Source organism: Lissotriton helveticus, chromosome 1_1, assembly GCF_964261635.1.
Source record: "Lissotriton helveticus chromosome 1_1, aLisHel1.1, whole genome shotgun sequence".
Classification (NCBI taxonomy): domain Eukaryota; kingdom Metazoa; phylum Chordata; class Amphibia; order Caudata; family Salamandridae; genus Lissotriton; species Lissotriton helveticus.
The window spans coordinates 1,723,328,727-1,723,354,961 of record NC_136057.1 but is presented as its reverse complement, the minus strand read 5'-3'; the positions used below and the strand labels follow the sequence as shown (position 1 = coordinate 1,723,354,961).

At 42.9% G+C, this 26,235-nt stretch overlaps 1 protein-coding gene and 1 long non-coding RNA gene across 2 annotated transcripts in view; one reads left to right on the top strand and one right to left on the bottom strand.

Moving 5' to 3' along the window:
• The window catches only part of LOC144833258 (uncharacterized), a 310,988-nt gene that overhangs the window by 90,706 nt on the left and 194,047 nt on the right, over positions 1–26,235 (bottom strand). The gene's annotated exons all lie outside the window — the stretch shown is intronic.
• The window catches only part of LOC144833210 (keratin, type II cytoskeletal cochleal-like), a 157,905-nt gene continuing 142,374 nt past the window's right edge, over positions 10,705–26,235 (top strand). The window contains exons 1-2 of the mRNA XM_078689150.1: positions 10,705–11,466; positions 14,598–14,821. Of these exons, the coding sequence (XP_078545276.1) occupies positions 10,759–11,466; positions 14,598–14,821 (932 nt within the window). The 5' untranslated portion in view covers positions 10,705–10,758. The remainder of the gene's footprint in view (positions 11,467–14,597; positions 14,822–26,235) is intronic.

Sequence of the window (26,235 nt, the reverse complement as noted above, 5' to 3'; positions counted from 1 at the left end):
AGTGAGATAGGGCGATAGCAGTAGGGGTCATTTTTCGAGACCTTTTTAAAAATAGGAAAAATATATGCATGGGACTAGTCTTTTGGCGGGCTGGTCATTAGAGCAGCGTAAAGTCAATAAAAGGGCTCACAATAAGGTATTAGCTTTAAACATGTCTGAGGGTAGCCCATCTGGACCTGAAGCACACCCAACCGCACAGCTAGCCATTGCCCGCATAACCTCTTCCAGGTGGTCAATAACTGGACGTGCAGGATGCCTTGCAGCAAGCTGAAACACACTTTATAAATAAATAATTACATTTAGACTGCTGTTGAGTAAGAGAATGTCCTCAGGGCTCTCTGGGTGCTAACCAACTTGAAAACAAATTAAATCCATAACATCAAACAAATGTAACATATAATTAAAACATTTCCACATAAAAATAGCATAAACATAACATAAACAATGCAATACAACAATTCCCACACAAAAAATGAATATAAAATGTACTGTTCTGTAGCTGCAGATCTTCCGCTAAATCCACATAACAAAAAATACCAATCCATCAAAACATTATGAAAACAAATACAAAAAGGCCACAAAAAAGTGCAAAAATATATTAACAATTCAATTGAAATCCATCAAAGTCTATGGGTTTTATAAAAAAAACAAAGAAATATTTGAAAAAAATATCACTCCAGGAAACTGGTAAAATATTGAAATCTAAGTAAAATAAATTGATTTATAATAAACCAAAACAGATTTCCTTTGAAAATAAAAGTGTAAACTCCAGCTTCCCATTGAGATTGTTCATAAACACAAACCTGTAAAAGAAACGTTAAACACCCAAACGTACAATACATTACAGTCTCAAATAAATACATGCATAAGACTAAAAGCCCGATTATGAGTTTGGCGATGTAGGAGCGGGCCACCATGCCACCGCCCCGCTTCTACACCCCCAAACAACGCTGCCGGCGGCCTGCCAGTTTCTGAGTCTTATCGTGGTCAGGCAGGTGGGCTGTGTGACAGTCCCACAGTGGAGCAGTAAAAAGGCTCAAATGCGAGCCTTGAAGCTGCACCGCCGCGGTTCCCATGAGGCACAGGGTCAGACTGATTGCATATAGCCATGTCTGAACTGGGGTGGCCGAGTGAGCTAAAGAATGGTGATGGATTAAACCCAGATCAGTTGACTAGGGGTGAGTGTTTGATTTGCTCAAACGCTCCGTCCATCATCCCCTTTTATATTGCTTTGTTCAACCTAAGTGTGGCAGGGTATGCTCAGTCATGAGTCCCTTGCTCACTTGGCCACTGGATTCAAGATAGCCTGGATGATGAGGATTACGAATCCGAAACCGGTCCCAGGATGCTTGTTTACGGTCCAGGGAAGACATGGCTTGGCAGTTCGGGCTGGACTGTTCCCATGAGGCACAGGGTCAGACTGATTTGCATATAGCCATGTCTGAACTGGGGTGGCCGAATGAGCTAAAGAATGGTGATGGATTAAACCCAGATCAGTTGACTGGGGGTGAGTGTTTGATTTGCTCAAACGCTCCGTCCATCATCCCCTTTTGTATCGGGGACCACCACAGCACGTTCCAGCACGGTATGGACTGTGAAGTCCATGTTGTGCTAGAACTGTTGGTGCATGCACACAGGGGGGGCACAACATGTGCCCCCCTGCATGCACCAACATGCATGGGGTTCTGTAGGTCCCCCTGGTTTCCTGACCTCCAACAGTTTCACGGAGTAAGAACCGACATGAGACAGGGTGGCAATCAGGAAACATGTAATATGTATGGTGGTGCGTCAGCGGCACCGCCAGCTTATTGTGAGCCCCTGACCACCACGCCACCGCCAGGGAATGCCAAAGTTGTAATACGCCACCGCTGCGCCATCGTTAGTGTGGTGGTCCAAGGACTGCCAAACTCACAATCAGTCCCTTAATGATAAAAACTTAAGCAACATCACATATTTTAGAAATAAAATATACATACATTAATAATACATTTTTAAAAAATGCAGGGCAACAACCTAGTGCAAAACAGTCACAAAATCCAACAAAACATACCGAAAACTCTTGAACACCACTATACCCACCTTTTACACATCATTCCTACATACCCCCTATCTTAAAACCTTGGACACAAAAGGAGTTACATTTACTATTCCCACTCAAATCTAAACCAACTCGGAGATGGTGTTGGACACGAAAGGGGTGACATTAACTACTCCCACTCCAATCTAAACCAAATTGGGAAGGCATTGAACACTAAGGGGCCGATTATGATGTTGTTTGGAAACTATTCCGACTGAATAGGTTCCAGGATCGTTTTTGACCAAATCGGGTTGTGCAAGTCCAACCAACTTATTACTATGCTTCTCAACATCATTCGGTCGGACTCGCATTGACTTCAATTGGAACCTGTGTTCTGAACAAGAACACAGGCTCCCATTGAAAGAAGGGGTGGTTGGGGTAAACCTTATACACTGTGGCAGGCACTCCATGGTGCCTGCCACATTGTGCATGGTTGGACACCTCCGGGTGAAGGGTGGCCTACTATGGGCCTGCTATGGACACCCAAAGACAGATTCCGACAGCAGTTTTGTGTCGGGCTGACCGAATCGCACTGGCTGCCCGAGTCGGTCATCATAATCGTCCTTTCGGAACCCGTGTCCCTAGAGCTGTACTATTCGGTTCCGAAAGACTCAGCCTGTCCAAATGCCTTTCGGAACCGAATCGGACAGCCCAAACGGTTTCCGGGCATCGTAATCGGTCGTTGGGAAATGTGTACAATTAGGTCGGAAACAAGCGTTCTGATTCGGATTCTGAAATACCAAATCCAATTCGGAGCCTTTCCGAACGACATCGTAATCGGCCCCTGAAAGGGTGAAACTTACTGTTCCCACTCCAATCTAAACCAACATGGGGAAGGTGTTAAGACGCTAAAAGAGTGAGATTTACTATTCCTACTCCAATCTAAACAAACGTAGGAAAGGGTTTGGACACTAAAGGGACGACATTTACTATTCTTACTCCAATCTAAACAAACATAGGGAAGGTTTTGGACACTAAAGCGGCGACATTTACTATTCCTACTCCAATCTAAACTAATTTGGGGAAATTGTTGGACACTAAAAGGGTGACATTTACTACGGACACGAAGTGGCATTGGATTCCGCATTTATTTCAGTGCAGGACGCCCTCCATCACGAGCACAAGGAGAGACGCGTTTCAGCCTTCAGGAGGCCGTTATTTATATATATATATATATATATATATATATATATATATATATATATATATATATATATATATATATATATATATATATTTTTTTTTTTTTAAATGTTATATTATAACACACTAATTTAAATTACTATTGTGTATATAAAAAAATACAAATGACTTTTTATTTTGTAATAAGTTTTAGAATATTGAAATGAATAATTTCTAAAATTCTATTTTTTTTTAAATACAACTACATTGTTTTAAAAAAAAAAACTTTCCAAAAATGAATTCAGGAACTTATTAAAAATATTAACAATGTGTTTTCCTTTCTAAATATTATTTTGAATGTTTTTAATAGAATTTTATTAAAAATGTATTCATTTGATTTCAAACATATAAATAAATACAAATATTCAATATTATAAAAACTTAGAATATATTTAAATATTTTATATTTTATTTTCCAAAAACATTTACATATTTTCTATTTGACATCAAATTTAAAAATCAATGTAACACATATCATAAATACATTTTTAAATGAATTGAAACAATTGAATATGTAAAAATTATTAACTTTAACTTAAAAACTATAATATACCTTTTTAAATCTCCCCACTTTTATCCCCTATTGACCCACCATTGCCATACTAAAAATGTTTTTTCATGTTTATAAAACATTGAAACAATTAAAAAATGTAATTATAAAAATGTATTAAACAAAAATGTTTGTCAAATAAAAACATATTAAAAATATAAACACAGAATAAAAAAATACATTACATACTATTTTACACCAAAAAACGATATTATATCCAACGATATTTACTACATCGATATTATTTACATCGATATTAAAAGCAACAGTTAAAACAATATTTTTACCCTTGATATTCCTGTTCACGATATATATGAGATGCCAATATTCTTGACACGATATTTCTGCACCACAACATTTTTTATTCGATATGTTATCCAAACACCCCAATAGATATGAGAAAAGAGTCACATTTTGTAACTTTCCAAAATATCTCATAGATTATATTTTAAAACTGGACATTTTTGTAGCTATTGGCTGGATTTTGGAGGACATTGACTCCTTATTCACTAACTTGCACCGTGACTAATCTGCTGATAACGAGAAACACAGCCAACCACTCTGTGACTACGAATGGCTCGCTTTTAAATATAATAAACGCTTTGCACCTATCTGTTGGCATTGCTCATACCCTTCCTTTTCAAATATAATTGATTTTATTTGAACAGACATCCCTAGATTTGGTTTAAACTAGTTTTTGTGGTGTTAGCGTTCTAGACGCTACCGGCTTGCGTGTGACGTAACACGCGCCGGTGATCAACGCAGGACTGCACATGCGCGAACGGCTGTTCGCGCGTACCAGAGCCCGGCAGAGCGCGAGTCCCAGCAGACGCCCGGCGCTCTTCCCTAATACTTCTTTGTAAATTAATAAAGCCCTTTCCCTCCCATATACTTGCCTCTGAGTGATCATTAAGGCACAGATGTGCACTTTTACAGTGGTGACGAAGGTGGGATACGAACCCACGAAAAAAAAGCGGAAGGAAAAGTACCTGATGAGACAGAGGTGGTAGAAGCACAGAGAAGCCCAGGACGAAGATCTCCTATGCCAACAACCTGCAGTGCATGGAGAAACGAACGAAGGAGCTATAAAACCCTAGGGGAGAGCGTGGCAGAGGCACAGAGAGGAATCAGGCGCATTGAATGTCGGAGAGCCTAGAAGCAAGGCGACCAGCACAGAAGCACGGTAGGAACACGCAACCACCCTACCTAGGGCCCTGGCTGAGAAGGGCGCCCACGAGGGAGCGGGAAGAAGCGCGCCGCAAGCCGAAAGCGCCAACGCACCTGGCAGCCCCAGACGTCAGGGAGGAGACAATAGCGCACCAGGCAGCCCTAGAAATCGCGAAGAAGGGCCAGAAGGACAGGTCAAGATGAGCAATCATGCGTCATCACTCACAGCACCGATCCCGTTCCTACCCAGGCCAGGAGAACCACAGATGAAGTGGGAGGACTGGAGGGAGTACTTCAAAAACTACTTAGAAGCCCTGGAGGATGAATCCACAGACGAGTTCACCCCAGCAAGACGGAGACGGATATTGCTGCACAACCTGGGCCCGGAGGGCATAAGAGTGTTCAAGAACATTGCGACTGCGCCACTACAAGCAGCTGATGCAGATATCTTCAAGCATGTCTTAGATGACTTAGACACCCATTACCGCCCGGCTGTATGCGTCTCCATAGATAGGTTCAACTTTCAGCAGAGGAAACAAGGCGATGGAGAGTCGTTGGACGACTATGTGGCTGCACTGAGGAGACTAGCAGTCACGTGCAAGTACGGGGCACTGGAGGAAGACTTTATCAAGGACCAGATAGTGATGCACACCACCAACAAGAATGTGCAGGACAAACTATGGGCACACGGTGAGGCAACTTTGAAAGAAGTGATTGCAATGGTGAAGAAGGCTGAACTCTCCAAGCGATGCGCAGAGTCAGCAAAGAAAGAAAGTGCGCAAAGAGTTATGGTCAATAAGATTGATGACGCGGAATCGTCGAATAGACACAAAATGGCGCCGGGAGACAACCACGGAACCAGCCAATGGGCCGGAAAACCGGGAGAAGCAGGAAGACAGTCCTCAGTCACCAGATCATCGTGTTATAGGTGTGGGAGTGAGAACCATGCAGCCCAAGACAAACGCTGCCCAGCTTTTCGTGCGAAATGCATGTTCTGCGGCCTGATTAGCCACTATGAGAAAGTGTGTCGGAAGAAGGAGAAGAAGACGATGGTGAAATATATAGCGCACCAACAGCAGGATGGAGGCGCCGAGGAGGAGTCAAGCGAAGACGATGAAGTGTTGTGCATCGAGGAGCAGGTACTTGGCATCGACACTCAGCGATCCGACAAGCCGAGAGCGGACATGTTGATAGGTGGAGTGAAAATCAGGATCGCGATTGACTCCGGATCCCTGTACACCATAGTGCAGAGATCGGTGTGGGAAGGGGACTTCAGACCGAGCCTGGGCCCCCAGCTAAACCCACCGGACACCAGACCAGTGTCGTACACGAGCAACCTGATCCCCATGGTGGGATACCGAAGCCTCCTGTTCGAATTCTGAGGGAGAACAGCTACCTGTAAGCTAAACGTAGCCGAGAAGGGCCCCTCCGTGCTGGGATGGAGAGACCAGGGAGAGTTGGGAATCAAGCTAGACCCAGGAGGCAAAGAACAAGTGCTGCTGACAGACAGCGAGCAATGGCCTGACTTGGAAAGAGTGAGAAGAGAATATCCCAACGTCTTCGGGGGCAAGGTGGGCAAACTGGAGAAGTTCATGCATAAAATTGTGCTCAAGGAAAACTCCCAGCCAGTATCCCACAAGGTCCGTAATGTGCCCATTGCAGTGAGGGAGGTGGTCCAACAAGAATTGTCCCGACTGGAAGAGCAAGGGATCATCGAACCGATCGACAGCTCAGAGTGGTTGGCTCCCTTAGTGGTCACCAGGAAACCCAATGGGAAGGTGCGCCTATTCGTGGACTTACGCGAGCTGAATAAATGCTTGGTGGTGGAGAAGTTTCCTCTTCCTAGGATAGAAGAGATGCTGGCGAGAACCAGGGGTGTGCAATGGTTCTCCACCGTTGACCTAACGTCGGTGTACCACCAGATCGACCTTCACCCGTCCAGCAGGAAGCTGACGTCCTTCATTACCCCCTACGGGTGCTACCGATTCCGCAGGATGCCCTTCGGTCTGGCATCTGCCGCAGCTGTTTTCCAAAAACTCATGCATCGCCTGTTCAAAGATGTCAAAGGCATCCAGTATTTCCAAGACGACATCCTGGTAATGGGGATGGATCGTAAAGACCACGACACCAAGCTGGACAAAGTGCTGAGCGTCTTACAGGAAAGGGGACACACGGCAGAATGGGAGAAGTGCCGATTCGGTATGACATCCGTCACCTACCTGGGGAATGAGATAAGCGGACAAGGGATAACGCCCAAGTAAGACAATGTGAGAGCAATCTGCGAGGTCGGAGTCCCTAACAATAAGGATGAAGTACGGTCATTCCTAGGAATGGCCGAGTACTGCAGCAAATTCGTCCAGCACTTTGCAACGAAAACACACAGATTGCGACAACTGATGAGAGACAAGGCGTCGTTCCAGTGGGATGACGAAGCTCAGAGGGAGTTCGACGAACTGAAGGAGAACATCAGCCAGGCAGTACCCTTGCAGGGACATGACCCAACAGGAGTCAGCATCCTTACCACTAACGCCAGCGAAAAAGGACTGGGAGCAGTCCTCGCCCAACAGAGAAAAAATAACACAGTTGAAACACTCAGCCTTGCGTTCAGAGCACTGTCCACAACTGAACAGAAGTTCAGTGTGATCGAGAAGGAGATGCTGGCAGTTGTATGGGCCATGGGAAAGTTCCGGCAGTTCCTGTGGGGCACGAGGTTCCGCCTACAGATTGACCATAAGCCACTAGTCAAAGTTCTAACCTCAAGTGGTCATGCCACGGCCATCCCGCGGATTGCTAAGATGACTCTCAAACTATTGGAGTACACGTATGATGTCGAGTACATCCCAGGCACGCGCAACAAGGTGGCAGACTATCTTAGCAGGGCGTCGGCAATGGAGGACGCACCCACACCTGCAGAGGAGAATGAAGAAATTGTGGCAGTAATGGAAGACATGGAGAAAGTGATCAGCATACAAGAATGGGCACACGCATACGGAAAAGACGAGACCTTGGAAGAGACCAAGAGAAACTTGGTAAATGGGTGGCCAGAAAAGAAAAAGCTGAAGGAAGACCTCAGGAAACTGTATGAAGTGAGAGAGGAGTTATCCATGAGTGACTCAGGAACATTTCTGTACCGCGGGGACAAAGTGGTACCTCCACAAGAGCTGATCCCCACATTGCTGAACCAACTGCACGAAGGTCACCTCGGCATAGTGAAGACCAAGTCGAGGGTGAAGCAGATGTACTGGTGGCCAGGAATGGATATCATGGTCGAGAGACACGTCAGGGACTGCAACCAATGCCAAGAGTCAGACAAGGTGCTTAAACCATTGAGGCCAGCTTTGGGCAGTTTCGAACAACCCCGTGATCCATGGGAAGATGTAGCTGTCGACATCCTAGGACCGATATTAGACGGACAAGGTACGGCCAAGTACTTGTGTGTGCTGGTGGACAAGTATTCCAAATGGCCAGAAGTACATGTGCAGGAAGAAATGGACTCAGAGGTTGTGATCAAATTTCTCACCTCAGTGTTCCTGAGGGAAGGCATCCCAAGGACTATCTTGACAGACAATGGCCCGCAGTTTACATCAGAGAAATGGCACAGGTACACAGAGAGGAATGGAATCAAGTCCAAACACACGTCAGTGTATCATCCTGCCAGCAATGGACAAGTAGAAAGGTTTAATCGAGTTCTGATGGGGTCAATTCAAGCTGCCATAATGCAAAGAAAGGACTGGGAAACAGAGATTCAAAGAATGCTGTGGGCGTATAGAATTACTCCCACCGCAACAGGATTCAGTCCCTTTCAGATCCTCAGAGGCAGGCACCCGTTCACAAAGGACAATGTGGCTTGGAGAGAAAAAACCATCACCAGTAAGTGGTCGCCTGCTGTGGTCCAGCACAACTTGGAGAAAACCCAAAAAGTGTACACTGACCACTACAATCGAAGGAAGAGAGTGAAAGGCTCTTCGTTGGAAAAAGGGGAGTGGGTGAGAGTTAAACAAGCGGTACTGAGGAAGAAGGGAGAGAGTAAATACAGCCCACCCCTACAAGTGGAGGAAGTGTACAGCAGAGCAGCCCTCCTTAGTGACGGCAAAGTGTGGTCCCAAGATCGCATGGCCAAGATAAACAAGATAGTGAAGTGGCCGGAGGAGAAAAGCATCAGCATGCCCGTTCAGGGACAAGATGGAGGAACTGAAGAGAAAGAGTCAGTGGACGAAAGCATGGGAGGTGGAGATGCATGCATGGAAAGTGAAGACCAGGCTGAGACCAGTGTGAAGGAAACATCAGTGTGAGCAGAATCGACGCCTGGGAGAGCGGGACATGGTCAAGTGAGAGAAAAAGGGGAAAGCCCCGCTCTTGAAGCGGTCCGAAGAACCACCACTCCGGTAAGACGCACGCGCGCTGGGAGATTGGTAGTCAGACCCTCACACCTCAGAGACTTTGAGTGAGAGAACATTGAACATTGAATTGTCTTAATCCTTTGTGGAAAAAAGGGAGATATGTGGTGTTAGCGTTCTAGACGCTACCGGCTTGCGTGTGACGTAACACGCGCCGGTAATCAACGCAGGACTGCGCATGCGCGAACGGCTGTTCGCGCGCACCAGAGCCCGGCAGAGCGCGAGTCCCAGCAGATGCCCGGCGCTCTTCCCTAATACTTCTTTGTAAATTAATAAAGCCCTTTCCCTCCCATATACTTGCCTCTGAGTGATCATTAAGGCACAGATGTGCACTTCTACAGTTTTGTATACAGAACCACGTTGGCGACCAGACCCTTTTGCACACTACCTTAATTATAGATTTTGTTATTTCTCTTCTTTCGTTTTTCCAAACACATGCACTACACCTTTAAACAGCAGCATTTTTACATTTTAACATTTTACATGTTTAACTTTTACTGCATGTGTTTGAAAAATAAATAAAAGAACACCGAGGGGCTTATTTACAAGCCTCTTGCGCCAATTTTGCGTCCTTTTTAACATGGGGCAAAGTGACCAAAAGTGGCACAAGCGGCTTGTAAATCTGCCCCCGAAAGTTTAACAAGGCAAGACATGGCGGCTGTACCCGTGCTTTTTAAGGAATTATATATTTGCATGGCACACGACATCAAAGAAGAGGGAAGCACTGATTTGCACATTGGGCCATGAAGCCTGGAAGCAGAAGCTCCCAATATATTTGAGATAGAGAAACGTGGAGAAGGAAGAATGATAGTTACAGCAGCATTAAAAACCTCAACACCCCATTCGCATTTTAGGGACCCTACAGCTATAGAACCTCCTACCACCTTCAATTAATTTATACTTTGCAATAAGGAGGGTGGAGTTTTGCCACTATCTGACCACATCTTTGTTCTCCAAGACTAATACTGTGTACTAGACAATGATTATATTAATGAAAGAGTTTCCATGGGCATTTTAAGAAATGGGCACCAATCTCATGCCATGAACTAAACAGCTACTAATTTACCACTGCAAAAAGCGTTGTAGGAGCTGTATATCGTGTATAAATCAATGATAAAAATATGTGATCACTTAAACACTTGTGCATTCCAGAAAGCCTCAAGCAATGCCGTTTTTGTATATTTTGTAGGTGTGTTGGTTTATTTGTGGTTTAACTGCCATGGGGCACAGCAACCTCATTAATTCTGTAAGATGATCTCATCCCAGATACAATCAGGGCTAGTAACTATAAAAGAAGTGCTGAAACAAAGATCAGAGGGATCTGGTTTACTCTCCGTCTGCAACTCCGTTTAATTTGATTTCTATTCCCCTTCCAAGAAAACATTATGAACCAAACAAGGAGCTATAGCGCTTGGTCGTCTATTATCCCTGGAGCCGGGAGTAGAAGTAAAAGTAGTGTCGGCTCCTTCTCTGTATCCCAAAGAGGAGTTGGGGGAGGGTATGGCCGTGCTGGTGGTGGTGGTGGTGGTATTGGAGGGGGAGGTGGGAGTGGGAGTGGATATGTTGGGAGCTTTGGCACCCAAAGTCTCTTTAACCTAGGCGCAAATAAAAGAATTTCCACACCATTTCAAAGTGATAATGCAGCATTTGGGAGTGTCGGTGCTGGTAGTGGAGTACGTGGTGGTAGGGCGTTTTTCAGCGGTGGTAGTGGTGCAGGTGGAGGCTTTGGACTAGGTGGAGGCTATGGGCCTGGTGGAGGCTTTGGGCCTGGTGGGGGCTTTGGCCCAGGTGGAAGCTTCGGACCAGGTGGAAACTTTGGCCCAGGTGGAAGCTTTGGGCCAAGTGGAGGTTTTGGACCAGGTGGAAATTTGGGCCCAGGTGGGTCCAGGCCCATGGGTGGTATTGTTGGCGGCCCAGGAGGAGGACCTGGGTTCCCAGCTTACCCGTCCACCGGCATTCAAGGAGTTACGATCGACGAAAGCCTCTTGACACCACTCAACGTTGAAATTGACCCAGAGATTCAAAAAGTGCGAACTGAAGAACGGGAACAGATCAAGAGTCTGAACAACAAATTTGCCTCCTTCATTGACAAGGTCAGTCACATTCAATCTTTGTTTTTGAAATCTCTACAGTAGCTTTCCCGACCTACTTAGCAGATTAGTAAACATAATGCTACTAAGCTATGAAGTCACATTTGTCTTGAGTCCTTAGAAATTATTTTCACAGTTGTGATACGCAAGAGAAATGTTGCTCATTGTTTGAAATCAACTTACTAACAGATGAAAAAAAGTTAAGACCTTGCTGCCTGAGCCAGATCCAATCTGGGCAAGAGTCTGTTCAAATGAGTTGAACAGGAGCATTATGTACTGGCTGGAAAAGCAGCAATACAAGGCTGTCTTTGCTCATGAAATAATTGCCAAATTAAACTCGTTCGTCAAATATATGATGTTTCCCTCATTTCACTATGCCTTGCATTGTCTCCCCATTTACAGAAAAGAGATGATTTCTAGGCGCTAGGCTCAGTAATTGAAGCAAGTTATTTTTATCTATGGTTTTTGCATCTTGGGGTCTGCTCCAAAGGAGTTTGATGAGACAGAAGCAGGATTGAAGATACACTGCAAATTCAAGTAAAAGAGGAAAGGTGCAAACTGATTATCAGGAGAGAGAGATATACTGAAAGTCAATTGGAAAACATGCGTCATCAGTACTTTCCTGAAATTAAGCAAATTGTCCTCACAGGGAGGAAGTAAAGATGCAAGGTCTTAAGGAAAGAGGTTTGACAGTGCCATGACCTACCACCAAAGCGCTTGAATCTTGCACTGAGAATAGCGAGTCTATTTTCTGCAGCAGACATTAGCAGCCTTATTCATCAACGGGCCGTTTTGCGAGCCCCTAATAGCGATTCATAGCGAATCGCTATTAAGGACTCGCAAAACGGTATTCATGTAGGAATTGCTAAATAAATAGCGATTCCTACACATTCCTTATTTGCGAGTAGCAAATTGCTAATCGCAAATAAGGAATAACTCCCCATTCATTCCTATGGGCCAAAAGGCCCATAGGAATGAATGCTGAGTATTCCTTATTTGCGATTAGCAATTAGCTAATCGCAAATAAGATAGCGATTTAAAGGGTGCCAGGGGTGTCCAAAGGACACCCTGTAGCACCCCTTAAATGCAAATTGAAACAGGTTTTGCGCAGACACATGTCCAAAGGATATGTGTGTGTGCAACATGCAACTTAGAAAAATGCTTTTAAAAGCATTTTTCTAAGTTTTTGCTATTTACCGAGAGGTCTGACCTCTCGGTAAATAGCGGCCCAAAATTGCATTTTCGCAATTTTAAAATGCTTCATGAATTGCATTTAAGGAATCTCAAATAGAGATTCCTTAAATTCAATTCTTCGCAAATGTGCGAATTCTTAAATAGCGATTTTTGCATTTGGGATGATGAATCCCAAATGCAAAAATTGCACTCGCAAAAGGCAAGATTCTGAGAATCTTGCCCTTTGCGAGTGCAATTTAGCTTGATGAATCAGGCGGTAAGGGCCTTATTATGAGAACAGCGGTCCTGGTACTGCAGCATTCCTGGTGGCGGTCCGATCACCACCACCACGGCGCTCCATGATGGTGGTGGTGAGACTGCCACAAGGCTGCCACCTCCGCCGGGATCCGGGACCCCATGGCGGTAGCGGTGTGGAGAAGGGCAGGAAATGCTGGTTGTACCGGAAATGCTGGTTGTACCGATGCCTGTACCTTTGAGCATATTACGACCTGCTTTTCCACTGCCCATTTCAGGGCAGAGAGCCTGCCATAAAAAGGGTTGTGGAAATACAAGAAAGGAGAGCCTAACTGTCCCCCTGTATTTGCACCTTCGTTCGTGCATGATGTGGCATGCACGACATGGTGCATGCCACGCTGTGCAGAAATATGCAGTAGGGACTGTTAGGGCGCCAGTAAGCTTGCTAGGCTCTCCTATGAGCCTAACAGACTGCCACCGTGACACCGCACCACCCGCCCACCCTGGATTCAACCCAGAATCAGGCTGGCAGGCGCACCACAGGCTTGGCGGTCTTCCTGGGACTGCCGCAGTAGTGGTACCAGAAGAAGACCACCAAACTCATAATAAGGTCCTAGTTGTCTGGTTGTGGGTGGTAAGGTGGCAGTGGTTGTATGAAGCCTGCATATTGTGGATTTTTTTTTAAGTTTGTGGAGTATGTGAATTCCACTAACGTTTTATAAAAAGAAGCAGTTGTAACGGCCCTCTGCCACAGAAAGAAACTGTTCTCACTGTGGCAACTGGTCATGCATGTTAAAGTGCTGAAGCTGCTGACTGCTCCTACAGCTACCACAAAGCAAATTCAAGCTGTATAATGTTACCAGGTACCCTACCCTCAAACAATGTCCCATTGCCACATTCCTGACACCACCCCTACCACCAAGCTAAAGTCCAACTGCAGAGCGGGTCAGAATTGGTCTTATTCATTAGTGCAGTAATAGCAGCATGTGAGCCAGTGTGGGGCTTCACCATGCCAAATAGAGATACAGCTAACATTCAAGTTATCCACTTGACAGTGTCTTCATCAGTAAACCACTTACCCTTCTTGAGCATCACTAAGCCTAATTAATGCTGAATGTGGGGCTACTAATTCTTCAATGCAACGTAATCCAGGACTTTCCTATTCCTGGTTCACACGTTTTCTTTCCCAATGTTTGCCTATTCTATGACATTCATCTTCATAACTAACAAAGGAGTCCCCGAATTTCAATGTTCCTTTAATTCCAATACTGAAAACCCTTCGTGCTCAACAGGGGGACACAGGTGTGCCACAGTTTAGTTTTTTCAGGCAGTGGTTTATGAAGAGATTCATACACAAATTGCGTGACCATTTTCTACAAGGATTCTGGTTACCATAGCTACATATGTAGCTAAGAGAATTTCTGCATACTTTAAATCATTTTGCCATATTCCATCTGATCTTACAAAACGTACAGGACTTAAATCAGTTTTGGTACTTTTGCTCATACTACTTGCACTCTGCCGTAAGCACATATGTCCTCAAATTTACATATGCACACTCTATGTTGAAACCTATTAATGACCCAATTTCCCCTTTTCTTGTGGCGGTGTTCTGTGAAAGCTCTGTTGTGCTGTCCTTACACCTCACCTATATATGCAATATGTTTAAATAAATAGTTTAAAATCTGCTATCGCTTGGATTTCAGGTGCGGTTCTTAGAGCAACAGAACAAGGTGCTAGAGACAAAGTGGTCCCTCTTGCAAGAACAAGGTGGTGTTTCAACAGGTTCTCGAAGGGACAACATTGAACCCATTTTTGAGGCTTACATCAGCAACCTGCGACAGCAACTGGAAGGCTTGAACAACGACAGAGGCCGTCTGGATGGGGAGTTAAGGACCATGCAGGATTTGGTAGAGGAGTTCAAGCAAAAGTAAGTTAAATGAACTATTGCAAAACTACTGTAGTAGATATAAAACGAAACAGTAAAATACACTTCAAATATCTAAATTTCAAAAGCCTTGCTTTTTGATGTCACTGAAATGGTCTTTTTAGAAATTGGGGTGGGGAGCAGGAATCAGTATTTTGCACTGGATTTGCGTAAGATAAGTAATGCATAGCCAGCGCAAAATGTTGGGTAGGGATATACTTTCCAACTCAAATTCTGATTTGTGTTGGAAGCTTGCTTAATGGAATGCATAACGACTCTATTGAGATGCCTGGACGGCATATGCGTGTTTCTATGCAAATGCCGCAAATTCCTGTCCTCTAAAATTGGTAGACAGACATTTCCACCAAAAAACGTACACCTCTTCGAAGCAGGCTCTTTTCTCAAAAGTTCCGTAACTTTGCAAATTTGCTGCACTTTACAACACATATCCGCAGAGAGACCTATTAAAACATAGTTTTTGTGCTGGAGGGTTCCCCTTCCAGTACAAACCATATGCTTAAGAGGACGCATACTCCCTTGAATGGTGCTGCAAGAATGTCTCATCGGTGCAATGCAGCCAAAAGTTTGCCAGTGCGGGGAAAGAGAAAAACAACATCATATATTTGTAGATATGGTACTGGTTGTGTCTCTCATTGATGCAATGTAGTGCAGCATCTTTGGTTGCTGCACCACATTGCGCCAGAAATTGGTAAGTCTTCCCCTCAATCTTTACGACTAAGATCTTTCATAATGATCCTTGTTATCTCAGATTCCTTTTGGCAGTAGCAAGAAAAGAACAAGGCATGTTGGGATAGGAATAGCAACTTCATTCTATTACATTCATTCAATAAACTTTATTTCGGTTAGTTTTAACCATCAAAGTACATAAAAAATAAATTTTCACTTTTCCACAGTTCATTTAAAGTTATAAAAATTAAAATACATCATAAGCAATCGGAGGGGAGAAGAAAATTTGTTAAAAAAATAAAAATTTAAATAATTTAAAAAAAAATAAAAAAATTAAGATAACATTAGTTGATCCAAATAGTTCTCAAGTCTCAACGGATAAATACATAGGATACCTTGTTATTTAAGTAATTTCCTTCGGATAGACCACATAGAGAACAAAAACGTAGTTATGGCGGAAACTATCAAAGGGTTCGTAGGAGACTTCAGGATCCTAAAGAATGCTTGATAGTCCCTTATGCCCAAATTATTACGTAATTGTATTATCCACTTTCTTCGTATATGTGAATAGGCTGGACAAAAAAGAGTAACATGCAAAATAGTTTCTATTACAGAAACACTGCTAGAGGTAATAACGTTTGTTCTCATGCTTATAATCCTTTAAATCGGAGGCTCTTAGGCCCACATGCATCATTGTTGGTATTTGCGATTCCTAAATTGCGAAAATTAAGGAATTGCAATTTAGAAATCGCAAATACCTATGCATTAAAAATTCGCATATATTTTTGCGATTCCTTATTTTTCCTTATTTGCGATTCTCAATTTTGCGAATCGCAAATAAGGAATCCCTTTACATTGATTTCTATGGGCCTAGAGGCCCATAGGAATCAATGGGAAGACATTCTCATTTTACGATTCGCAATTAAGGAATCGCAAAATGAGAAAGCAATTTCAAAGGTGCAGGGGGGTTTCAAAGGACCCCCCCCTGCACCCCTGAAATGTAACATACAGTCCATTTTTCACACATACATGCCCAAGGGCATGTGGGAGTGTAAAATGAAAGTTTCAAAAATGCACTTTTGTGCATTTTTGAAACTTTTCTAAAATTAGCATGATGGTTGACTTCATGCTAATTTTACACTTCTAATGTGCGAATTCGCAATTTTTTTTAAATGATGCATTGCATTTAAGTAATTGCAAAATTGCGATTTCTTAAATGCAATTGCAATTTAAGAAATCGCAAAAAAAGCGATTTCTTAAATTGCGATAAAATAAAAAAACTTGATGCAGATTTGCATTCGCAAACGGCCGAATTTTGCGATTCGCACCGTTTGCGAATGCAAAAACCAATGATGCATGTGCCCCTTAGAATAGTGTAGTAATAGTATACAACTACAGTTGAGGGAAGATGGCAGTGAGAAACACTATCAGATGCAGGTGCCTTAGTGAACTCTAAATTGTGTAGTAAAGAATAAATACATGTAAAGTATGCAGTAACCTCCACTTGGCTCCTCTGCTGAGGTCAGTAAGGGAAATAATATTGTTGAAAAGCGTGGATTAGGGCTAAGGAGGATCAATTCACATTATCGGCCTGATTAAGAGTCTCACAGTACTGGTGGGGGGCAACTCCACACATGTAATCACTGTTGCACTGTGATAATGTCGCACTAGACCCATGTAGTTATAAGGTAAATACATCTGGTTGGACACAGGATGTATGGTGTTCCACATGGTTTCCTTTTTCTAAGGGGTGTACCATAACCATGCTCTAAGAAGATGATACATGTGTGCAGTGGTGTCTGTGTGGGGTAGAGTAGAGGGTGGGGTTAAGAAAGGCAGAGGAGGAAAGACGAAGTTTTGTTGTGGTAGGAGGAGCATTTAAGGCTCTCCACCTTGTTTGTTTTGCAGATTTATATGGCACAAACACAACCTGAAGGTATAATTGGAGTGCTTTACATGAGCACCAGTTACGTTCATTTATTTGGGGGTAGGCGTGGGGAGATTAAGTGATTTGCCCAGAATCACAGGATGAGGAGTTAACCCCGAGGCTCGAGCATGTGCTTCCCAGCTCCAAAGTCGGCAGTCTAGCCGTGAGACCACGTCCTCGACCTCTCCAGAGAAAAAATTCAGGGTAGAGCAGGGGGCTCGGCTGCTGCTGCGGCTAAAGCCATAATTGCCAGGTTCTCTCTCAGCAACATGGAAGGGAGGAACCCAGACAACCGTGGGTAAACAGGCTGCCTCTGAGAAGGCTGAGGAATCACTGTGGGAGAATTGGGTCATTTCTTCCAGTCTCTTCAGGTAAGAGGCACCTCCTGCTGCTGCAGTACTACCACTTTTTTTGAGGCGGGTGATACTAGACTTATTGCTCCACAGTACGTGTCCTTAGCAGCAGCTCTAGTACTTAACTGCGAGAAAGAGTATTTAGCAGCCCTTTTTGCTCGCATCCTTTAAATGTATACAGGGGGTCAAAGCCTCCACCTGCTTTGCTAATTCAGTAGTGGCATTCAACTAACTGCCCTGTTAACTTTAGGAATCGCCTTATAACCTTTCAAAGAAATTGTGGCCTACCCTTTGTTAAAAAACATAAGCGTACTTTGGACACTTGCAATGGGCTGTAAAAGCTTTAAACAGTGAATACTGCCATGGTGGTATGACCAACTTGTTGCCACAGTCACTGTTTCTTCTTTACTGACTATAGAACCAAAACGTGATGCCAGTTTTCAGAAAACATAAAATCTGAGTCCCTGATATGCTAAGTAGTTTTTCGACCTGATAAGGTAAATAGACAGTCCCTCTGATGTCATGTCTCCAAGTGTCACCCAGTGAGTGCAACGTTGACAGGATTATTCCAATGGTAGAGCCAATGGTTGCTGCACCAGGGGCGCCTCCTCCGCAGTGGCGGAGGAGTGTTGCCCCACTGGCTCAGAGCTAGCAAGTGAAAAATAAAACAATCTTAGCATTGTTTTATTTTTCCATTTTCCTGCTCTGAGTTAGCTTGTGCAAGGAGGGGTGAGACCGGGGCATGAGAGGGGGAGGAGGAGTGCTATGTGCACTTTTAATTGGGTATGTGTGTTTGGCCGGCCGTCTCAGTCTGGCTAAACACACATGCCGACTTAGGTTCTCCAGCAAATATCAACAGGAAAGAAAATACGACTGAGGCACATTTTTGTTCTGAAGTGTGATGGAAATATATATATCGATAGGATCAAAGGAAACCAGGAACTTTTACCTGTGTGAAGCACAAATGATACAATTGTGTTGCACCACAATTTCCATAGATTATCGTTTGTGTGTGGTATATGTTTAGTGGTAAAACTGCACATCTGATAATTTGTTGATCTTTTCAAAAGGCCATTTTAATGGCAAATGTGCCCCCTTCAAATGGCAGTATTCTACTACATCATGCTTTATTAATGCGTTTGGGACAGTGTGCTCCAAAATACACAATTGGACACCTACTGTTCTCCTACCACACTCCTGCTGAATGGATGTGGCTCATTTGCTACTTAGATTTTTCATAATTTCTATGGTTTCAGTGGCATAAAATGCAAACACCCCAAACTGAAAATTGTGTAGCACTTTCTAGTTGGCTGTGACATTAAAAAGTAATCAATATGCATGAATGATTAAAGTAGAATAGATAAGTGTTAAACTTGTGAACCCCAACCTTTATCACACCATATGTCATATAAAACTAACTTAACGTCTGAACAGCCTTTAGTGTCTTATGTATCTGAATGGAATTCGATTTGATGGAAGCGTCCAATTGGGACTAAGGATGGATTCCAGTTTCTAACCGAAATCAAGGGAGTCTCCCATGTAGCAAAATCACTTTCCATTTTTTGAAGACTAAAACTGAAACATCCATATTTCCGTTATGTACACTCTCACTGTAAGAGGCCTTTGGATGATTAATAAAGTTGCAGCTACCCACCTCCCTCAAGTTATGCCAGGGTCCTGGATGTTACTAGAATGCTGTTTGTTCTCTGTCGATGCTACAGCCAGAGTGGCACGGTGTATGTTTTTAGGAGCTAGAGTTTGCTTAGGGGCTTCCTTTCTGGTGTGCAAACCTATCAAACCTGACACTCCTCAGGAGTTGACCCTATTGTTTCAATGTGCTATGGGTTCCCCTATATGTCACGAATTACTTTCATTGCTTCAGAACCAGCATTTTGTCATGAGTGCCCTCTTAGATCAAACATTACACACACACTGTACCAGAGCCAACATTTGCCATTAATGCCTTCCATAAACAATGAGTGACCCTTATATCTAAAATTACCTGAGTATGTCAGGGCCATCTTTTTGTCATGGTTTCCCCCTTCTCAATACCTGATGACAATAATTACCTCCAGTGTTCTACTGTCACCAGTTTGCCACGGATGTCCGTAAGCCAAGAATTTCTTCAAGTATATCAGCACCTGCATTTTTCCATGAGTACCCTACATGCCAAGAATGTCCTCTAGAATGCCTCTAGCAGCTTTGATTAGCGATCGTTCACGCTTTTGGGTAAGAAGCAGGGCAGGTCCCAAAGTCCTAGTAGTATAATTACTTTACTACTATTAAACATCCAGTCTGGTGTATTTCGTGCATATGGGTGTGTTCAGATGGTATGGATGTGGTAAAATAATTTTGTAGATGTCAGATAAAAGCTTGGTGCTGTGTTGTCTAGAAGTGCTGAGTGCTGTTGTATGTGGTTCTTGTTGTCAGAGGGGTTTCTATATAGGCTGTTTGGGCTAGGGCTCTGATTGGCTATTAGGGCTAGGGTTTCAATTGTTCCATACTACTAATACATCCACACATCACCACACAACACAAAGCTACATTATACATAACTGCAATGCATCCACACACACTCCCTTTTAATACTAAACACACACTCTATCTTCCACATGCTCCTAACAGAACCCCTTCTGTCATGACGAAACCTATACTCAGCTTTCCATCACACTATCCACCAACACTCACCTCTCTTTTTACCAATGACACACAACCATACAATCCTTAGATGCCACTCCACCACACACAATACCTATTCCAGTGATCAAAACTGACACAAAAACTCGTAACTCTAGTCCTCCCCCTCTTACACATCACATACTCTTCTCCAAAACACATCACCACCCCCTGTACTATTCAAATACCACTCACTATGTAATCATGTATCTATATATTTATTATTTTAGTATTATTGTATAAGAAAAAAGCAATTACTCTCTCAAACGTTTTACTCTGTCCTACCATTAGTCTACACCTCAATCAATTAATTATTTATCTGCACTTCCTCTCATCCCAAACCCTTTATACTACTATGATCTCCAAAATACCCCTTCCTAGACTACTCCCTTCTCTACACCCCCTGGCTCATCCCAAACATCAGTTAAATATTATGATCTCCCGAACAACCCTACTACATTTTCCGTCATATTATCTCTCCTTTGATCCATCCCAAACCTCATTTTCCTACTGTGTTTCTCTTTCACCCTAATGTCTTTCTCAAGGCTTTTCCCTCTCCGTCTCTCCTTTACACATCCCAGACCTCAACGTATTACTATGATCTCTCAATTAATACTTCTGGTTTCTTCCCTATTCTATCCCTCCATTACAACATTCAATCCAACTAACAGACTCACATGTCCTTTGATCAAATTAGCCCCTACCTCCTTATACTAATACTATACTCATATTTCCATATACTGATCCAACACTAATCCTTTTGGGTTCCGGAGTAGCAGGCCAGTCACCAAAAAGCACTTCAACGTCTCGTCAGGGGTAGTAAGCGCTACTTAAATACAATTACAATTTCGCAAGAATTACCTCCGATATTAATCACCCCCTGTCTGCCGATTTTTTTGTGGATTATTTTTGCCCATATGTCACCATCAGGTGTATGTGAGACCTTAAGAAAAACTTCCCTTGCCCATCTAGAGACTATTTTAGCTGATGACTGTCAGCAGATCGGAATCTATTGTGGTAACCCAACATTCTTTGGTACAATCATCAGATATACTGTGCTTTTTCTTTCTGACCTAATCTTTTGTACAGAATTAGTATCACATTCCATATCCACCTAACTAATATAATTAGTGATTTTTTGGCTATTTTGAAACAATGTGAGGATTAAATAACAGACAGTTAATGCAATTTATTCATCTATCTAGAAGAAACATATGAGAAAGCAGTCACTTCTGTGAAATTTGCTAAGACAAATATTGGTGGCAAAGAAAGTTAAATATTGGCTTACTTAAATGCACGTGTAAGAACTGTTGATATTACGTTACTTACTTTATCCATAATATTAATGAGCACAGGAAAACTTTCAAACATATAGGGCCTGATCCACATAACTAACTTAAGACAAAATTCCAAAATTACTACTATTTTAGTATTCACAGAAGGCACTTACTCATTTTGGTATTCACAGAAGGCACTTACTCATTTCTGTATTCACTAAAGTTAGGAGTCCTAACTTTAGGACTTCTGAATGACTTCTGTGAATTCCGAAAGTCTTCAACGTTCTCACTTTAGGAGTAGTAAAGTTAGGACTCCTAAACTGAGAAAAATCCTAACTTTAAGACTTTCGGTATTCACAGAAGGCATTTAGTAGTCCTAAAGTTCGGAGTCCTAACTTTACTACTCCTAAACTGAGAAAAATCATAAATTTAAGACTTTCGGCATTCTCAGAATGCATTTAGGAGTCCTAAAGTTAGCACTCCTAACTTCTGTGAATACCGAAATGAGTAAGTGCCTTCTGTGAATACCAAAATGGTTGTCAGTTAAGGATTTTCGGCCACATGCATCAACCTATTTAGGAAGTGCAAACGGTGCGAATCGGTAAATTCGGCCGCTTGCGATTCCTAAATAAGTTTTTGGGATGCATCCTACATTTTTGTGAAAATTGCTATTTTTAGCGATTTCCAAAAATGCGATTGCTTTTAAGGAATCGCAAATTTGCGATTCCTTAAAAGCAATGCATGATTGTTTTTCAAATTGCGAATTAGCAATTAGGGGGTGCAAATTACCACGAGGTTGAACCTCGTGGTAATTTGCGAAAAGTTATGAAAATGCTCAAAAATGCATTTTTTTAACTTTCGTGTTACAGACACACATGTCCTTAGGACATGTGTGTGTGAAACATGCACTTTAAAATACATTTCAGGGGTGCAGGGGGGGTCCTTTGGACCCCCCTCTGCACCCTTGGAATGCATTGACAAATTGCGAATAGCATTTTCAAATTCGCAATTTGTAAATACCTTCCCATTGACTCCTATGGGCCTTTTGGCCCATAGGAATCAATGGGATTTGCGAAATCGCGATTAGGAATTCGCATAATATTTGCGATTCGGTAAAAATTGCGATTTTTACCGAATCGCAAATATTATGCGAATAAAATCATGCATCCCATTTCACGATTCCTTATTTGCGATTCCCTAAAAATCGCAAATAAGGAATCGCAAAACCTTACAATGATGCATGTGGCCGTTTGTCTTAAGTTAGTTCTGTGAATCGGGCCCATATTTATCATCAGTTTCCTCCATCCCACATTTGTTGCACTGAGGTACTTATCGTTTTGGGAATTTGGCTATTATATATGTAAATCTTATGCACAGTGTACAAGTTGCACTTCTTTGATGCAGTAAATTTGAAATTTCAAAAAAGATTTAAGCATACTTCCCATGAGTTCTCCAGCTCCAGTGTAGGCAAGTGCCCTTTTCACTGTCTGTACACGTTCTCCAAAGTCTTCTCTTTTTTAAATTGCAGTGGATCTTGCATTTACTCTTCATATTCCCAATGCTTTTTAAGGTCCATTGTTGTGCTGCCCCCCATGATGTGGCCTCCACTGTTGATACCCATGATACCTAGCTTGAACCTACCTGTAACTGACCCCATCAAGGTATGTCTGACATCCACAGATGAAGAGCCAATCTGTCTTTCATGCATGCTGGTGTCCTGAGGGTGCACCAGATCATGGCAAATTGGGCAACATAATCTATACCCAGAATTTTCCTGAAGCTATATTATACTTCTAAGCTGACTTTCAAAACCTGTGGCAGACTTTTAAAAACAACTTTGGGTCACCAAAGTTATACGTTAAATATATATGGACCTACATTCTTTAATATTTGCGAGAATAGTGTACCTCTACTTGAACTATCTGGTGCGACAAGTAACATTCTGCAGTTTTAATTTGAAATGAGTTGCTCTAAAGTTAAAAGCCCGGGGGGCTAGGCTACCTTTTTTTCTCCCTTTGTTTTAAGTTTCATTAAAGACAACCTGACTTCCCTGAATGCCCAATAAAGCTACTTATTATCGCCGGAATATGGGCAATGATATCTTTGGGAAATGAAAGTAGTATTGTATTAAACAGAAAAGATAATTTTCAGGGAATTGGCATTTTACCTAAATTAGTTCAGTCATTTATTCATAATGGGAGGTTTTTCCATTTATTGATCAGACTCTCTATCTCCTTAGCCACTTTCCTTAGATTTTTCTCTGGAATCTTGCCTAACTATTGCATGGTTGTTCACATTCAAATCACCTTTCCAGTGTATCTGACTTCAAAATATCATCTCCATGTTAGATTTATTCATTTTAGATGCATGGGATTGGTGTGTTAGGGTCAGCTGTGTAAAGTATAATGCCAAAAAGCATGTTGGGCAGACCTTTTCATCAAAGCCTGAAAGACATTTGGTATAATTTCCCTATCTGTTTTGATTGCCTAGGCCAGTGATTCATATACAAGTCAAAAAATAAGATGGATAATGGACATCCCTTCCTTGTGCCTCTGGTAATCAAAATCAGTGTAGGTGGACGAAAATATAGTTTCTTTAATACACTGATGATTTCTGGACTTAACCTGAATGAAGTAATTGCCTCCCAAATATATTGCGAGTTTATCCTATTGAATGCTTTAGCAGCATATAATATAGTATTTGCCAGAAGATTTGAAAAGAAAGCTACTAGGGGTGGGCGATAAATTACTCTCCACCGGCGGAGTTTGCAGAGCTTTGTCCAGTCCGTGTAGAGCTTGTAATGCGGAGTTCTGGCAGAACTCCGCCAACCACCAAATGGCAGAGTTTGTCCTCGTGATCAGCTCACCAATATTAAGGTGGCAAGAATTTACATCCCCTTGCGCGATTCTCAGGTGCTAGAACGACACCGGGCGAGATTTCCTCAACGCATCAGTTGCTGGCAGTCTCAACCATTCGCGATGAGAAAGCTTCTGCTCAAGTAGAAAATTTACTAGAGCTGCAGCAAAGAAGCAGAGCCCTCTGGCATTCCGCGTGGTGCCATTTGCGCTGATTTTGCAGTGCAGAACAAGCTCACGGGCAAACAATCAGCACAAGCTGAGCAACGCACCGAGTTCCAACCATCCCTAGAATACACCATATCAATAGACCCAATTAATGGATGCATCAGGTTCTGCTAGGAATAATTCCTTTTAAATCATGGTGTATTAAATTATGAATTACCACTGTAAATCTTTTATCAAGAGTACTTCCAAAAATCTGAAATCTGAACTTAATAACAATAGGGGGCCTATTCCGATCTCGTTGGAAAGCCCTCCGTCTGAGTCGGATCCGTAGTGCTTTCAACCGACTCACACTCGGGGCTCTGAACGCCTGTTGTACAACGAGTACATAGGCTCCTATTCACGAAAAAGGTATGTTGCACAAAAGGGTGCCCCCTGTAGTGAGTACGGGTCTGTGCTAACCGCACCTTACATGCATGATTTGGGGGGGCCCTTGGGTCCCCCCTCTGACCGGCTCGTAAGGCTATGGGTGAAGGGGAGTCCGGCCCGGACCCCCAAAGTCCACTTCCCCGAGCTTGTACAAGTCGGAAACTCCATCTCAATCCGGCTGTCCGAATAATGCATCGTACTGACTCAGTCGGAAATCGCCTCGATTGCACAGCACGATTCGCTTACGGCTGACACGTACAGAGTGATCTGGACCCGGAAACGTCTTGGTCGACGATTTCACGTTTCCCGCATCGTACTTGCACACTCATACAGATTTGTCGAGTCGGTCGGAAAATACACGCCTAGCTCGTACTTATCCCAGCCGGATTGCGTTCTGAGCCATTCCAAGCGAGATCGGAATCGGCCCCTAAGTGTCTATGGGCCAGATGTAGGTAAATCTGATTTACCGATTCTAGAATACCGAATTTTACCAATTCGAGATTCGGTAAATCAAATGTAGGTAAAAATTAGGTAATTTTTACCGAATCTGTATGATTCGGTAATTACCGAATCGGTATTTACCGATTCGGTAATTGCCATGGATTCCTATGGGCCTACAGGCCCATAGGAATCGATGTCAATTACTGAATCGGTAAATACCAATTCGGTAAAATTACCGAATTGTCAAGGGGGACAGGGTGTCACTTTGACACCCTGTTGCACCCCTGATTATGGCTTGTGTGCCATGTGGCACACATACATGCCCTAAGGGCATGTATGTGTGCCACATGGCACAGGTGTACATGCACAGATGTGCATGTATACAGGAATTCGTTATTTACCATGAAATAGTATTTCATGGTACATAACGAATTCTTAAGGGCCTGTGGCACTGTTTTCAGTGCCACCTACATCTAGATTTACCGATTCGGTAAAATTACCGATTCGGTATTTTACAGAATCGGTAATTTTACTGAATCTGTAAATTTACCGATTCTGTAAATTTGAAGGCCCCTACATCTCCATTTGCAAATACCGGTCGGTCATT